The following is an 18,679-nucleotide window of genomic DNA, read 5'->3' as shown; positions in this document are numbered from 1 at the left end:
GAATTTGTTTCCGGACCGTTTGATGTCGAAAAGTGGTGATTTGGACTGGCGCCCGATTTGACGCCGCCTGACTTCTTCTTGTGGGGATATTTGAAGTCAAAGGTTTACGTTAACAAGCCAAGGACCGTAGAAGAGCTCAAGGACAACATTCGTGAAGAAATAGCAGCTATTCCGGCCGAAATGTTGGCAAAAACATTTTATGATTAATTATGATTAAATGATTAACATTGCCAACCGCCAATTTTTTTTTATTTTTATTTATTTTTTTTCTTTGATTTAAAAAAATAGGTCCGTCGAATATGGGCAACCCTGTATAACCCTTCTTTTTGATAATATGTTTTAATATCTTCTATATTTTATTATATTTCTTTGCAGATTCTAACAATATAAAAGTCAGCGGCTGATATTCAACAATTACACTCAAATAAAAATCTTAGTTAATTACTTCAAATTATATTTAAAAAATATATATTAACGATACATATAACAACTTAATTTAATAATATATAAAAAATAGTAAAAATTCGTTAAACTGAAAGCTGTGTTAAAAAATATTTTATTAAATAGAATACAAAAGAAAAAAAAAAACAAATAACAACATTATTATTCAAATAAATGAAAATAATAAACTACAGATATATCTCTTAAAACAATTTTTAACATTAATCATTAAATCTTCCATTAAATGATATTTATTAAAAACAACAACAAAAACACAAAAGTTATCAAAAATCAAATTAAACTTAAAGAGAATAAAAAATAAATATTCAACAAACAAGCCTAAGTAGTGATATTAAAAAAAAATACTATTTTCTTTTTAATAAATATTTCAACTTCAATATAATGCCTATATACAGATGTATTTAAAAAAAAAAACGTTTAAAACAAAAAAAAAAGACAAATCTTTAAAACAAATAGCGTTGTGAATTAAACGAAAATAATTTTATGTAAAACTGTCAAAATTAAAAATACCAAATCTATTGGGTTTGAAAAAAACAAACATCCTTTAAATCAAACAACCCCACATGGCTAACCCAGAATAATAAACATAACCTTAACCTTAAACTTGACAAAAGCAAAGACAACAAAAAGGACAAAAGCTTGAATACAAAAAGAAAAGAAAAAAATCGAAGGCAAAACCGACAAACGTCAGCAAAGAACATTTTTTTTTTTTTTGAGCCCAACAACAGTGCATTGTAGTTCACATTCCTAGTCATTGCCTTGCTGACGTACAGTACATTTTTGGCCAGGAACCAAAAAAAGAAAGAAAAACAACAACAGCGAAATCCATTATCAGCAACCATCCTTTCGAGGTCATAGCAGGCCTAGGCAAAGGCATTACAAATTACGAAAACGACCTTCGCGTGTTGCAACAAAACTCCAAAAAGTCCAAACAAATTACCACTCCCAATCGAACACCTTAAGGACACATTGGAATGCACCGTTGTTAGATAACTGCATTGTGTACGACAACATCAGCTACACGGGGAAAACAAGTTGAAAACCACCACCCCCCGCTCCACACACCCCACCCGAAATAACCGTAAACTGCAGCAAAAAAGTTTCATTTCAAACACTTGTTTGTTTGAAGTTGGAATTTCTTCCTTCCTTCCTGCCACCTGCCGCGCCACCAAGGAACACAGGCGAACAGCACACCATCACCAAAAGACTTCAAAGGAATATTTAGTTTCCCGCCAAATTTGCTACGATATTAACGCGAGTGTGTGTATGTGTCTCTTTCCATGTATTGTTCATCTACAGTTCATGCAATGATGATACACCAATAAATCTTGGCAAAGCGTCATGACCGGAAGTACGGTAAGTGTTTCACTTTTTTAATGCAAAAAAAAAACCGTTATATGCTAACTATTTGCCTCTGAGGCAATGTGTCCGTTAAACACAAGTTGAACAAATTGTTTAGAATTTTGTTTTGTTGTTTTTTATTCAATACACATGTTATACATGAAGGTATCCGTGGGAAAGAAACCAAATTGTGAGGATGGACACAATGCAGCCAGTGTTGCCGACAGATATGTACCCTCCGTCTAAGCAATGTATGGTACAAATATTTTGTTATAAAATCAGTCCGAACACCAATAATAAAATGGAACTTCAGATATATAAATTTATAAGCATATGGATCTGATATTGAAGATATATAGATATGATGTAGAATTTTCATCATATTCTAGATAGTAACCCTTTGATGTCCAATGTTGCCCACAGGCAACAATATGTTTTAGAGCTTATCTATATATATATATATATGAGCTTAGTGTTAAGTGAGTGAGTGACTGACTGACAGATCATCCCCCAGACGAAACGGCTGAAGCTTGAAATTTTGAGTATGGGTTGTTGTTGGTCTGTAGGCGTGCCCAGCCTTAGGTTTTTGGAAATTCGAACTAGAACGGTACGAAAAGTATTACAATGTACCAAATATGGTACACTTTGAATTAGGCGAACGGGAAGAACTAGAATTCTCAAAATTTGGAATGTGGGTCACTGATGGAAAGTTAGGAAGATGTACAAAAGGATTTTTGAAAATTCGACCAATAAGTATACTAAAAGTACTAAACTTTACTAAATTTAGTTCTAATTGTATAAATATTGAACATATATAGCTAGAATCTAGAAATTTTATATAGAATACAGGTTGGGAAGTAATGTTGATGTACGTAAATGGTTTAAGAAATTCGTACTTATGTGTATAAAAAGAACAAAATGGTGCTAAATTTGGTACTATTTGCATTTAGTTGAGTGTATAGGGATGGAATGCTGAAAATTGGAGTTGGGATTACTATTGGAGTACATGATTGAGGTAGCATTAAAAATCGCAGCTATGTGTACGAAAAGTACTAAATGGTACTAAATTTGGTACTTATGGATACGACAAGCACTAAATGGTACTAAATATGAGCGAGCGGGAATCATAAAAATTGGAATTAAAATAAAGGAGTGGATTTTAGGATGAGACATCGAGCTAGTTTTAAAAATGCATAATTATGTGTACTAAATGGTACTAAGTTTAGTACAATTTAGATTTGAGTAAAATGATAGAGATGGGAAACGTATATTTGAAAATAAAATTACTGTAAGAGTACAGGATTGAGACAGTGTTGGAAATTCGAACTCATAAGTACGAAAAGTACTAAATATGGTACAATTTGGATCTATGTGAAGGTATAGGGCTGGGATCCTGAAATTTGTATTTAAAAATAGTTTTGGACTGTGAAATTGAGAAATTTTAGAAACTCGTACTAACGTCTACGAAAAGTAATAAATTGTACTATATTTGATTCAATTTGGATGTAGGTGAACGGATAGAGCTAGGATCCTTAAATGTGTACTTAAGGTTATTATTGGAGTGCATGACTGAGGTAGTTTTGGAAATTCGAAATTTGCTACAATTTGGACTTGAGTGAACGTTATGGATTTAACTTAGGTTACTGTGGGAGTGTAGGAAAAGTACAGAATGGTACCAAATCTGGTACAAGAACATACAGAAAATTCTTAAATTTGAACTTACAAAATTTATGAACAGACAGAGTTGGAATTCTTAAATTTGGATTTACGTTTACTATTTGAAAGCAGGATTGAAGTACATTTGAAAATTTGTACTTATGAGTACGAAAAGTACTAAATTTGGTACAATTTGGACTTTGGTCCAAATTACTGTTACAGTGTAGGATTGGTGTATTTTTAGAAATTCTTACTTAGGAGTATGACAAGTACTAAATTGTACTAAATTTGGATTTGGTTTAACCCAGAGATTTGGAATTTAGATTATTGTTAAGGTGTAGTATTGAGTTATGGCGACAACTTTGGAAAACCATATTTATGTGTACGAATAGTAAATAGAATAAAAAATGCACTTAATTTGGATTTGGGTAACGGAGAGAGCTGGAAACCTACAATTTAGAATGTGGGTCACTGACGGAGAGTTAGAAAGAAGTACAAAGTGGGTTTTGGAAGTAACTATTACTAAATTTAGTGGTGGTGATGGTATGGAAGTAGTTTTCGAAAAGCGCTAAATGAAACTAAATGATTAACCTGAATGTATTTGCTAAAATCTGATATATTTTTAATCTGTGTAATAAATTAAAAAAAGAGATTTCGGAAAATATTGCTTATGTGTATGAAGAGTACTAAATGGTAATAAACTTGATATTAGTGTAGAAATATAGGTGGAATTCTAAACTATAGTACGACAAATTATACAGTATTCACGATTTCCATGTGGAATATTTTTTTGTCTTCCCTTTCCGCTTACGAAGTAGCGGGCACTTTGCTAGTATATACATATATATTTTGGATTACATATATCAAGGCCTGATTATGGACGACACATATCAAAAGAATATTTTAAAAAATTCAAATTTTTGGTAAATATAGGGAAGAGAGTACAAGTTTGTACAGTACCAATTTGCGTATACAGTCCAAGTTATTTAAATCGTTTCATATTAGATTATTTAATTCTTTCAAAAATAAAAATAATTAATAATTTATTTTTTTTCATTGATTTTCCATTTGTTTTTTATTTTACATAATTTTTATTTTTCATAAAAAATGTACTGTACCTCCCTAACGACGACAAATTCTGTGCACAGAAAATCAGTCTATGATCACGGAAAAAATTCGGGGCTCAAAGGGTTAAATATTCTTCCACTCCATTTGCTTCATTATATAGGGTTTTCCAATATGATGAATTATTTACTTATTCACAGATCGAATGTTTATTTCATAATCAAACGTTAAGTTCGACGGGGTCAAACTGTTTTATTTGGGAATAGAAATACTCAATTTAAATTAAAATTTCAAATTAAAAATGAAAATTAAGCAGTTGTATTGGATGTATAGGAAACTTTCTGGAATGAAGTATTATATTCAACCACATTACAGCCACTTCGGGACTAAAATCGTTAAAATACAGAAAATGGTTCCCCCCATAGGAGCTACATCAATAGTCAATAGTACATCGATAATCTTCTGATTGGAAAATGCGTCTAGTACCTTCAAAATACGGAAAGTATGGATGTACGTACCATTATATGAAATGTATATAAAAACGTGCACCGATATTTATCATTTTCGGTAGCAAGATTTGAAACCCAATGAGAACCTAAAATATCAAATTAGAGCGAATTCGGTTGAAAAACTTACTCAAAATCTATTATATTATAGTACTAGCATATGTCCGATGTTTTTTTCACATAAGTCAGCTCTTCTGACAACCTACATACCAATATTGACTATAATTAAGTTCCTTTGTTTCCTTATAGTACGTATTTCCAAAGCTACCTTCAGAAATCCAGACCTATCGGTTCATCCATATCGAAATTGCACCAAATTTAGTACACATTAGTACCAATTTCCAAAAATTTCTACATAACCCAATCCGACACCCCAACAGTGATGCTTACTTCAAGATTCCAGCTCCATCGATTCACCCAAATCCAAATTTGTTACCTTTTAGTACACATTAGTTCGAATTTCCAAAACTACCTACAAACCCTAATCCTACAGCTCAATCCCGCTCAATCGGTTCTACCAAAATTTAAATTGTACAAAATTTAGTACACATATGTTCGAATTTCCAAAACGATCTGCATACATCACTTCAACACTCCACCGGTGTTCCTAACTCCAAATTTTAGGATTCCAGCTCTATCGGTTCACCCAAAATTCAAATTGTACCAAATTTAGTACACATAAGTTAAAATTTCCAAAACTGGCAACATACTTCAATACAATGCAATAGTAATCATATTTCCAAGTTTCAGCTCTATCGGTTCACACAAATCCAAATTTGGTACAATTTACTACACATTAGTTTGAATTTCCAAAACTATTGAGGTATGTACAATTCAACAATCCAATAGTGTTCGTAAATCCAAATTTCAGAATTCCAGTTCTATCTGTTCACCCAAAATTCAAATTGTACCAAATTTAGTACACATAGTACGAATTTCAAAAGCTATCTAAATACCTAAATACAATGATGTAGTAATCATATTTCCAAGTTTCAGTGTTCCAGCTCTATCGGTTCAAATTGTACCAAATATAGTACTTTTCGTATACATGACTACATACATCTTAAACCACCACCTTATATCGACCCTACTTTTCAGCCTTGATTCGCATTCCGAATATCAAGTTTTTAATTCTATCCTACAAAATTATAAAAATACGATTTATGATTTATAAAAAACCCCGTCGGACCATAAATTGCACCAAAAGGTCACTCGTTGACGATGAAAAGGTATCGATTACCAGTTATCAAAGACACGCCATGGTGGATGATCGGTCATGCACATTGTTCCTTATCGATACGAGGTCAGTTCGGAAAGTTCTTAGCCTAGCACAAAAAGCGCCGTATAAACAAAAAAGTTAAGTTTATTGGGATCTTCCATCTCTGTTATGAACACACGTTAAATTTAGTTTCGATATGGCAACTCCTCCAACAGGGGTTCAAAAAAGACGCATCCACAATTTTTTACAATGGAAAAATTAGAAATGTGTGCTTTCATTGTTTTCGTCTATTCTGCATATTAAGCACACATTTTCAGCATTTTGTAGGGTAAGATTCTGGGTTCATGTAGGGTACGAAATGTCCATCGCAGAAAAAATATTTACAATATCCATGGTCTAACCAGCCTCCGAATTTAATTTGTTTTTTTTTTCCTTTTTTTGTAGTTCATTATTAAGCTATCAATACAGCATATTTCCTTCAGAGCAAGTAGTACTTTTTAGTATATTAGTACTTTATAGAAAACTTTTTACTTGTTACTTTTTAAATATTTAAGGTTTTCCATAAGTTACACCTTCCCAAATACTGTCCTTGGCTAAATATTCTCCATATGTTTTAAATAATTTAAATACTAACACAAATATGCGTAATTGAATAAAAAAATTACCCATATGTTTCAAAAATAATTGCCTAGTTTAGGCAATAGCTGAAATGTGTAACAACGAATAAATGTTGGACAAATAGTTCACATTTTCAACAGCTGTCCGCAAAAAACCATTAAACCGCACCGCACACATGTCCGCATTCCGTTCACTGGTTCAAAAATATTTGTTGTTTCTTGTTATTGTAAAAAAAAATTGAACTCTATATATTGGTTGAAAATACATACTCTTAAATTTTGTTATTGCAATTTGGTTGGTTTATATGAAATTTAAATTGGTGTTGGTGTTTTTGTTGTCGTTTTTCGATTTTTTTCACACAAGGTTAAGGTTATTGTAGCCTTCCAGGCACTTAAACGCCAAAAGGTGTGCTGGCTGGCATTCAATGCAAATATGAAAGGTTATCGTGAAGAGGGTATGGATGAATAAAAAAACCGAACAACTGAACGAACGATATATTACCGATATGATAGGTCCTATCATCATCACCATCCTCGGCGTTGTCGTTAGTCAGTCACTAACAAGGATAATTGACTTAAAAATATTCGTGTTGTTTTTTGGCACAAAGTGCAAGGTTACAATTTGTGTGTGTGTTTTGATTATGCATGTGTGTTGGTAATTGATGGAAATTGGTTTTATATTCTATAGCGATGTGGCTATAGAATATAGAGTTCCTGGTATTTATCTGATAGAATATAGTTCATACAAGATAAATGAATTTATTATTTTATGGAAGCATATAAATAATCCTATGATTTTCATTTCATCACCATAAATATGAAATGTATAAAAAGAATATGGACTTCTTGAAATGAGCATGGAAGAACGAAAATTCAGTTGATGCACAAAAACACTTTTTTCTCATAAAAACAAAACGAGTTTTGAATAAAATTGAAGTAAATAGCGATAAGGATTGAAAATAATACATGTATTTGGGGTTTAAATTGCTTCGTATTCACTAGACCTGGTAGCCTCCTGTTCTCTGATCTCAAAAAGGCTCTCTAGTATGAAAATTTCGTCGAAATTGGTGAAATTGAGGAATATTTTGAAACAAAGAAAAAGCCAATAATGCCAAAATATTTCAAATGGAGGCTTGGTAAAAATAATGGGTTGTTTGGTTGAAATCGGAAATTCCTTTCGACTAATATTGAAATCGGATAGTCCGTTCACATGGTATTATAAATTAATTTGTAGCACAATTTTCAATTGAGAGAGTTGTCAGAAGGAGTGGTCCGATATTCCCCATTATCGAACTTGATCTATGTTTGGAAGAAATATTACCATATGCAAAGTTTGGGGGCTATGAACCGATATCGATAATTTTTATACCCTCCACAACTATGTTGTCAGGGTATTATAGCTTTGTGCAGCCCCAAAAGTTTGTAACGCCGCGAAATATTGGTTCTAGACCCACCTATAAGTATACCGATCCTCATATCTCGACTAGCTGATTCGATGTAGACATGTGTGTCCGTCCGTCTGTCCATTATAATTTGTAAACACGATACAGGCCACAGTTATGGATCAATCTTCACGAAATTTTGCATGTAGAATGGGTTCTGGCCAATGAATATTGTTTTTGATAAAGATCGGTTAATATTTAGGGGATGAAATAGACCAACAACTTTATTTTTGTCCATTTTTCTGGTCGCTCCAGAGGCCGCAATTATGGCCTGAACTTCGCGAAATTTCACATGGAGAAGGGGGTCGGGCCAAAGAATTAGCATGCCTGTTTTAATAAAGATCTGCCAATATTTAGCAGGTCAAATAGACCCTGATTTTTGTGTGAAAAATTACAAAATTTGTATTCTATGGCGTATATATTTACTCCTGGAGGACATAGACCCGAGAAGTTGATGGTATATCCAAGACTAGTGGTTGACCTTTAAATTGATACCAATCATATTGTCGCAGGTACTCGGATGCGGGAGTTACACTTAAATATTTACAGGTACTTACGTATTCATATATTATTTAGTAACCTATAACCACACTTTAAGGCGGATATATAGCCTGATCGCTTTGAAATGTTCCATGAGGTTCCAGTTATGGTCAACTTCACAACACAACCTACGGTGAAGGGTATCTGGACAAGTAATTAGAGGGGCTGTACTGATTATTAATACAATTTTCTAACCTCTAGCCAGTCAAAAGTGTTAAAATATCGCGAAATATTGCCCAATCTCAGAATATAGAACCACAGAAAGTTAGATTTTCATGGAAGTTGTGTAGGGTATCATATGGTCGGCCACGTCCCACTATACTGCTCCGCTCACTGGTTGTAGATAGATTTGCTATCCAATGAGAATTCAAATTACTAAATAGTAGCCAATATGGTTGAAAAAATTCCCTAAAAATTCCGAATAATGGGGACTACCGTTATACGGGAGCTATCATAAAAACCAGTGAGCGGAGCAATATAGTCGGACGGGGCCGACCACATATTATACCCTACACAACTTCCACGAAAATCTAACTTTGCGTTATTTGCACCTTCTTGAAACCCGACTAAAGGTCAGCAATTATTACAAATATTCAGTAGACGAGGGCTGTACTTGTCCAGATTCTCTTTTCCGTGAGTTATGTTATGATGTTGGGCTTTTAATTGTGGCCTATAGATAGACTCAAAAAATAATATTAATAATAAATAACACAAAAGGTTAAGGTTAAGTTTTCGGTCCCCTTCATCCCAAAAGTATTATCTGATCATCACCGAAAATTATAGGCGTTGTAAATATTTAAGTGTAATTCCCACATCTGAGTACATACGACCATATAATTGGTATCAATAATCCTCTTGAACATACTATCAACTTTGTGGGCCTAGGTCCTTCAGGGGCAAACATATACGTCATAGAATACAAATGTTGTTATTTTTCACACAAAAGTCAGGGTCCATTTGACCCGTTAAATATTGACCGATCTTACCGAAAACAGGCATGTTTATTCTTTGGTCGGATCCCCTTCTCCATGCAAAAATTCGCGGTGTTTGGGCCATAATTGCGGCCTTTGGAGCGACCAGAAAATCTGACAAAAATAAAGTTTTTGGTCCATTTCATCCCCCAAATATTAACCGATCTTTTTCAAAACCAATAGGGGTCTTCATTGGCCAAAAACCATTCTACATGCAAAATTTCGTGAAGATTGGTCCATAGCTGTGGCCTGTATCGTGTTTACAAATTGTAATGGACCGACGGACGGACGGACACACATGTCTAGATCGACTCAGCTAGTCGAGATATGACGATCGGTATACTTAAAGGTGGGCCTAGGACCAATATTTCGCGGCGTTACAAACTTTTGTGGCTGCACAAAGCTATAATACCCCGACAACATAGTTGTGTAGGGTATAATTAGGCCGATATCGATTATTTTTGGTAGGCTGTTTCGGTTCAAAAAGTGTAAAAGCGTTATATAAGGGTTTTACCAAACACGTAGACCGATTGAAAATGAAATAAATAGAGTAGTAACAATGTATGTGTGAAATTTCGAATTTCAATCTTAAATAATGGGAGCCCTATCGGAACAGACGGATAAACATAAATCGACATAGAATTTTATTCTGATCAAGAATATATATACTATAAAATATCCACTTTCATGGCTCTGGCAATCTTGAAAAATTTTCTTTTTTTAGGTCTGATACTCTTTGAAAAATATTTTTAATCCTCATTTAAAATATATATTTTTAAAAATATGATCATATTTTTTAATAATTATGCTATATCGTTTACTTATTTTTACCTTTCCAGACATTACAAAAATGCAGGAAATGAGTTACCTGCAGGATAATTCCAAAGTGGAGGCACTTACCAAAGCTGTTCTCATCTCCATATTAGCTGTTGCCATTATTTTATCGAATCTCTTGATTATTGCTACCTATGCCAATTTTAAAGGTAAGTTTAAAAGTTTGGGGACTTCCCACATGTACAGAAGAAAAAAGACTATCCTTTCTATATTTTCGTAACTGCTATCCAATCCAAAATTATCAAACATAATCCTTAATAACAAAAAAAAACAAATAAACAAATCCCCAATCCAAAAATCAATCCATTGTATATATTATATTGAGTTTTGAGTACTGTGTTTCTTAAGACGGACTATGAGTGATGTGTGACAGAAAATTAAAAGAAAAAAATGTATATAAATATGGTGGACCAGAGGTAAATAAATGTATTTTAGAACTTTTCAAATGCTTCTTTAGAGAGACAAGAAAAAAATGAAGAAAACGTTTTTATTTTTAGAAACCATTTGTGTGATGCAATCCTTATATACCTTATGGGGATTTTCGGAATATGTATTTTTAATATTTTGTTCTTCGTATTTTTATTTTACCCCTTGCCACCTGCTGCTGATGATGTTGTAGGTCCCACAGAGGTCATCAATTACTATTTGCTGTCATTAGCCGTTGCCGATTTATTATGCGGTCTATTGGTGGTACCATTTTCGGTGTATCCCGCCTTAACCGGCGAATGGATTCAGGAGGAAATAATATGCCGTTTCACAGGTTATTTGGAGGTAACATTGTGGGCAGTGTCGGTATACACCTTCATGTGGATATCGGTTGATCGTTATCTGGCAGTGAGAAAACCACTGCGCTATGAAACTGTACAGACAAAAACAAGGTAAGTATATATCGTACTTATATATATAGTCATCGGAATTACAAAATTGTTGGTGATTTTTTATATTAACGTCGTTTATAAAAGTGTCGTTAGGTTTGTTAAATGAGGTAAAAAAAAAATATTGTTTCAAGGGCTCGTCATAATAAAAGTCACCGAAATCCATAAAACATTTTATTTGAGGAAGATTTTTTTTTTTTTTTTTGAACAACGACTATTACAATAAACTCTATGCTATGTAATCAACGAAAGTGTTTCCTTGTATTAATGAACGGGTTTCATTGCATTCAGGAAAGTGGATTATTGCAACAATGATACGGTTTCATCAGGTTGATGACTTTGTTTCATGATATAAAATATCGTATTCAAAGTCATAATAAAATACGGGTTTAAAGCAATAATTTCGTAAAAATTATGAATACATTTCATAACATTAGTGGCTATATTTCATAAAATCAATAATATCAATATATAGAATATATGAAAGTAATGCAATGTAGTTATGAATGTTTTCATTTGAATTAATGAACGTTTTTCATTACATTTATGTAAATGCTTCATTGCATTCATGAAAATGTAACGTTTTTATAATGAAACTGTTTCCCTGGATTAATAATATTACTTGCACAACTGACTTGTGACAGAACATTTGTTCCATAAGCCGAACTTGTCTTATGCGCATCTCTTCGAATTTAAAAGACCATGTTCCGAAATAAAATTTTGATCTTTCCATCGAATTCATGGCCTTCCCCTTCTACGTAAACCATCAGTGGGCTCGCTTTTATATGGCTTCTGAACGTTCATTGTATTAATGAACGCTTTTCATTACATTTATGTAAATGCTTCATTGCATTCATGAAAATGTAACGTTTTAATAATGAAACTGTTTCACTGGATTAATAATATTACTTACTTACATAGCTGACTTGTAACAGAAAATTTGTTCCATAAGCCGAGCTTTCTGTGGTTCTATATTCTGAGCTTGGCCAATATTTCGCGATATTTGCAACCTCTTGACCGACTAGAGGTCAACAAATATTAAAAATATTAAGTACAGCACTTCTAATCATTTGTCCAGATTCCCTTCACCGTGGGTTGTGTTGTGATGTTCGGCTTTCAATTTTGGCCTATAGATCGACTCGAAAAAAACACCAAAAAATAAGTTTTCGGTCCACTTCATCCCAAAATTATTATCTGATCATCACCGAAAATTATAGTCGTTGTCGGTGACCATAACTTGAACCTCATGGAAAATTTCAAAGCGATCAGCGCTATATTTCCGCCCTCTAGTGTAGTAATGTGTTACTAAATAATATATGAATACGTGATCACCTGTAAATATTTATGTGTAAGTCGCGCATCCGAGTACATAAGACAATATAATTGGTTTCAATTTAAAGGTCAACCACTTCTCTTGAACATACTATCAACTTCTCGGGCCTAGGACCTTCAGGTGCAAATATATACCCCATAGAATACAAATTTTGTAATTTTTCACACAAAAGTCACGGTCCATTTGACCCGCTAAATATTGACCGATCTTTATCAAAACAGACATACTTATTCTTTGGCCCGATCCCCTTCTCAATGCAAAAATTCGCGGTGTTTGGGTCATAATTGGGGCCTCTGGAGTGACCAGAAAAACCGACAAAAATAAAGTTTTTGGTCAATTTAATCCCCTAAATATTAACCGATCTTTTCCAAAAACAATAGGGGTCTTCATTGGCCAGAACCCATCCTACATGCAAAATTTTGTGAAGATTGGTCCATAACTGTGGCCTGTATCGTGTTTATAAATTATAATGGATAGACGGACGGATGGACGGACACACATGTCTAGATCGATTCAGCTAGTCGAGATATGATGGTGGGTCTAGGACCAATATTTCGCGGCGTTACAAACTTATGGGGCTGCACAAAGCTGTAATACCCTGACAACATAGTTGTGTAGGGTATAAAAATGCGCGTCTGTCTTGTGGGCTGCTCTTCCAATTTGAAAGATCATGTTCCGAAATGAAGACTTTATCTTTCCATCGAATTCGTAGCCTTCCCCTTCTACGTAAACCATCAGTGAGCTCGCTTTTATATTGCTTTTGAACTGTGGCATCCTCATCCATTCGCACAACATGACCTAGCAAACGAAGTTGCTGCAGCTCGATAATTCTGACTATGTCGATGTCCGATAGATGGTACGACTCATGGTTCATTCGACGACAATATTCGCCATCGACGCATATTCGAGAATAGATCTTTCGGAGAATTTTTCTTTAAATAGTACAAGAGCTGTCTCATCTGTTTGGGAAAGTTCCCATGCTTTAGATCCATACAATAGTAAAGCCGTCTTGTAGAGTTCCACAGTTGGTTCGAGTCTTCTGGAGACTTATTCCTCTATAGTTGGCGCAAATTTCTTGTCTCCTTTTTTGTACACGAGATACAAGATGCTGAGTTTCAAATCATTGGGCAAATCATTTTTCAGCTGATTAATTGCAATTCTGATTTCATCTTGGCTAGGTGGAATACAATATTCAAAGTAATAAAAAAATGCAACAATTGCACATTACTGATGAATCTATTTCATAACATTAATTAATGTGTTTCATAAAATCTATGATGACAATACATAGAATTAAGGAAAGTATTTCATTGTATTAATGAACGTTATTCAATGCATTAATAAATTGTTTTCATTACATTCCTGAAAATGCTTTGTTGGATTAATGACAACGAAATTATGTCATTAATGAATATGTTTCATAAAATCAATGATAACAATACATATAATGCAATTTAAATCAATTGCGAAATATTGAACGTAAAAATAAAATAAAATGTCGAACAAAACAACACAGAATAATTAAGGACAGTAATACATAGTATTAATGAATGTTTTTCATTACATTCATTGGTCTTACAACTGCGTTTCGTTACAGTAACGAAACTGTTGCGTCGGAGCAATGATATATATATATATATATTTTTTTTTTTATTTTAGTAATTAACAGTTTCAAAGTTATAATAAAATGCAGGTTCATAAAAATAATTAAACTGTTTCATAATACCAGTGAATATATTTCATAAAGTCAACGAAAATGATGCATAGGAATAATGAAATGTTTCATTGTATTAATGTATTGTATTTCAATTACCCTGTTACATCTTCCCTATTTAATGCTTTGTTACATTAATGAACATTTTACGATTGAACAATGAAATTATTTCATTGGTTTAATAACTGTGTTTCATTACAATGACGAATCTGTTTCGTCAGATCAATGATATATATTTTTTTATTTTAGTAATTAACATTTTCAAAGTTATAACAAAATGCAGGTTCATAACAATAATGAAACTGTCAATGTCAATGACAATGAAACTGTCAAAGTCAATGACAATGATGCATAGGAATAATGAAATGTTTCATTGTAACAATGTATTGTATTTTAATTACCCTGTTTTATCTTCTCTATGCACTTTTTGAGTTTTTTATGTTTTCGGCAAACAAAATTGTCATGATTTTAGTCTTTTTTTCTCTTTTGGATTGATCTTAATGTTTTGAAAATATCACCAACAACTTATCAAAAACTAAATTGAAATTACAATTCATATAACTGAATATACGCTTGAAAATGTAATTAAATTTTGTTTAATATATTGTATTTTACTACAGATGCCAATGCTGGATGGCCTTTACATGGATCTCAGCCGCATTACTCTGTTGTCCGCCCATATTGGGCTATACCGCACCGGTGAAAAACGATGTCGCCCACATTTGCATGCTGGACTGGGGCAATATGGCTGCATATAGTATAACATTAGCAATATTAGTATTAGGTCCCAGTGTTATATCCATTGTCCATAACTATTCATATATATTTATAATGATGCGTAAATTAAAATCGGGCGAGCCCATACACGATAAAGAATACGCTACGGCGTTGGCCGAAAATTTATCGAATCCTAGTCATATGATGTCATTTGCATTAGTGTTTGCATTCTGGATGTCCTGGTTGCCGTGGATTTCGTTACGTTTGTACGAACAGGTAACCGGTGATGTTGTGCAAAGTACTCTCATTAATTTTGGCGTTGTCTGGATCGGTGTTCTAAATTCATTTTGGAAAATCATAATTATGACCACGATGTCACCGCAATTTCGTATCGCGCTCAGAGTATTTTGCCTAACAATATGCTGTAAGACTAAGGGCCGTTTGCAAGCTGAACTAATCGGGTTGGACCCAGATGACTAGAGTCGTTAGATTTTCATGTGGCTTTAAAAAGAGAATCAATGAAAATTCGATACTCGATTCGATTCAAACAAGAAAGAAAAAATGCCTTTATCCATTTTTCCCCTACAAGAAAAGAGACACTTTTCCCCTTTTTGAAAAGAAGAGAAGAGAGACAGAGAGAAAAACGAACAAAAGCTAAATCGCCCAGCCCAACCCACCTTTCACACAAAAACACACATACACTACACTTACACAGAATTTTAGGATTCCCCAAAAATTAGGGAATTTTACAATACACCCAACAAAGACACAACCAATTACACACATACACCCTCGCATACACACACCAACATACTTTCCATAATTTTTTTATTAAAAAAACTTAAAAACTAGTTTATTATTCTTATAGATGAACAAAAAAAAACAAAAAAGAAGAACTAAAGATTTAATTAAATTGGTTGTAATTAGATGAAATTATTATATATTTAAAAATATATATGAAAATTCAATTTAAAATAAATTATTACAAAAATTTAGATAAAAAAAACAATGAAAACAAACTGTACGTACATAAATACATACTTAAATTATAATCTGCAAAAAAAAAACAGAATCTTAAATTTAAATAGCAACTCTAAGCTAAAGTGAATTAGTGCAACTAATGTTGATTAGCATTTAAGCCTTAATTTATAAAAATCAAACCAAATAACTAAACACAAAACACAATTTTCATTCCAAAATAAATCCAAATTAATTAAAATCTATATAAAAAAACCAAACATGTATAAATAAGTTATTTTTGATAAGTAGATTTTAAAGGCGTTCTGAAATATACAGTTCTATGAGCTTATGACATATTTTAATTTTTTTTTATTTTATATTTCAATTTTGATGGAAATTTGTTTTTGAAATTATGCCAATGGATGAAGACAGGGAATTTTGATAAAAAATAAGTCAAAATAAATCTGTTTTATGAGAGATCTTTGGGAATGTGCAGAATATTCTGTATAAGAAAACTTCGCCATGGAGAAAAATATTTATTTTAAAAGTTTAACTTCGACTTTTCCTCTACCTCGACAGATTTTTTTACTTATCTAAATTCTAATTCTATACTTCCACTTGTATATAATTTGTAATTGGAAATCAATTGAAATTTAATTCGAGTATTTCATTTGTAATTCGTAACATTTGAATTATTCTATTTGTAATTGAATTAATTCACGTTTTAATTCTAATTATAAAAATTAAAATCATTTTACCAGAATGTCGAATTTAATTTGTTTCGAATCTAAAATGGGGAATTTGAATTCCAAGTCAAACAAATGAAATCGAACATTTTCATAATATCTTCAAGGGGATGTGTTAGCCTCGTATATCCTGAAGTATCGACCGACGTGACTGAAAAGGCTTTTATGTGGATCTTGATTTAAAAATGGCTGCAAATTAAAATATTGTTTAACATCTGACGACTAAAAATAACAAATTACGTCCATGTCAGTTGGGAAAATTGGCGAACACAGAGAATATCTATAATGGGTAACATACCTTATACATAAATCGTTTCACGAAGAGATATGTTAGCTGCTAACAATAAGAAATGCCTCAAATATGAATAGGATATTCGTTAAAGCATATATTTTCTGTCGAAAGTTATTTTAATATCTGATAACCCCAAACGTCATGCTACTGTTATTTTGAAACTTAAAATGAGACTGGAATTTTATATGGGGGCAATGTCAAGACGTGGACCAATATTGAAGTTATTTTGCGAGGGTAGAACCTCTAAAATACAAAATTTAACCACTTCGATTAGAAAAATCGACCGAAGTAGTAAAAAAGGAATGGTATTGATATATGAAGTTTATTCTGATACGATGTTTTGGCACGAACTCATTGAACCACCATTGTAATCGAAGACAACTGTGAGCGAGTTTGCTTCTTTAATACAGCGTGGAATCAGAAATCTTATTGAGGTTGAGCAGGGATGGTCCGTGTGACGAATTTTTAGGCTTTCGACTGTCAAAAAGGTGTAAACGTCGAAAACGTCATATACCTGCATAAAATTTTGCATAAAATATAAAGTTATTTTGAAGAATTATATTATTTTTAGATATACATTCTGACTATTCCTTATTAGAAGTGATAAAAATTCTAAACTCTTTGAAGAGGAAAGTTTTGAAATTTGATATGGATTTGAGTAAAGCATGCGTAATTTCCAAATTTATTAATGGAAATAGCTCTTTTGTCAAAAACCTAATGGCTTTTGGTAAGTTTCCGACGTTTCTGACGTATGTATTATACGTCGGGAAATGTTTCTTACGGACCATCTCTGAGGTTGAGGGACCCAACTAGGAATATTACGAAGTTTTGATTAATAAGAAGTAAGCAGATTGTTATTAGAGATCAGACGACAACATCACAATCGAGTCAAACTGGGTTTAATATTTGGCATGTAGAACGGAAAACCAAACAACAAACACTTCGAAGGCGAAAATCGGCTAAAACATGAGCAATACAGAAAATGGGCTGGAACTTTATAGGAGATTCTGTCATAAAATGGACCTATATCGAAAATGTTTTTAAAGATGTTTTAACCCTTAACCCGAAACAGAGCGGTACCAATACATTGGTATTACACTAAAATGTATGTATGGTTTCATACTTCCGAGTTCTATAGAGATTTCAAGGGGCATGGTTAAATCGATAAAGAATTTTATTTACTTTATAGAGTATCCGGTAAATATTTCGAGGTATTGTAAAGTCCACCTTATAAAGCGTTGTCATGTTGTCAGCTTAGAAATTTATGCCAGATCTGTGGTAGTCTATGTGTTCTTGATTAGCTGTAATCAAGGAAGTAATCGGTGCTTCTAGTCGAAAATTTATTTATATTTCATAAATATTAAAAACCAGTGAGCGGAGCAGTATAGT

At 32.8% G+C, this 18,679-nt stretch overlaps 1 protein-coding gene across 1 annotated transcript; it reads left to right on the top strand.

The window, feature by feature from the left end:
* Positions 1–1,745: 1,745 nt before the first annotated feature.
* Positions 1,746–15,794, top strand: LOC133326554 (G-protein coupled receptor 52). The gene is made up of 4 exons (XM_061535184.1): positions 1,746–1,818; positions 10,659–10,802; positions 11,273–11,531; positions 15,196–15,794. Exons 2-4 carry the CDS (start codon positions 10,670–10,672, stop codon positions 15,770–15,772), a joined length of 969 nt encoding a protein of 322 aa, XP_061391168.1. The 5' UTR covers positions 1,746–1,818; positions 10,659–10,669; the 3' UTR covers positions 15,773–15,794.
* Positions 15,795–18,679: the final 2,885 nt, after the last annotated feature.

The sequence above is a fragment of the Musca vetustissima genome, unplaced genomic scaffold, assembly GCF_032173495.1.
Source record: "Musca vetustissima isolate MV318-11 ecotype Yass unplaced genomic scaffold, APGP_CSIRO_Mvet_v1 utg44683, whole genome shotgun sequence".
Classification (NCBI taxonomy): Eukaryota; Metazoa; Arthropoda; class Insecta; order Diptera; family Muscidae; genus Musca; species Musca vetustissima.
The sequence above is the reverse complement of the archived record's forward strand: the minus strand, read 5'-3'. Positions and strand labels throughout refer to the sequence as shown.

Bases quoted from the DNA above. Each gene is read 5' to 3' on its own strand.
- LOC133326554 (XM_061535184.1), top strand. From the start codon at position 10,670: ATGCAGGAAATGAGTTACCTGCAGGATAATTCCAAAGTGGAGGCACTT. The intron at 10,803-11,272 runs GTAAGTTTAAAA...ATGATGTTGTAG, and splicing joins TACCTATGCCAATTTTAAAG to GTCCCACAGAGGTCATCAAT. The intron at 11,532-15,195 runs GTAAGTATATAT...ATTTTACTACAG, and splicing joins ACTGTACAGACAAAAACAAG to ATGCCAATGCTGGATGGCCT.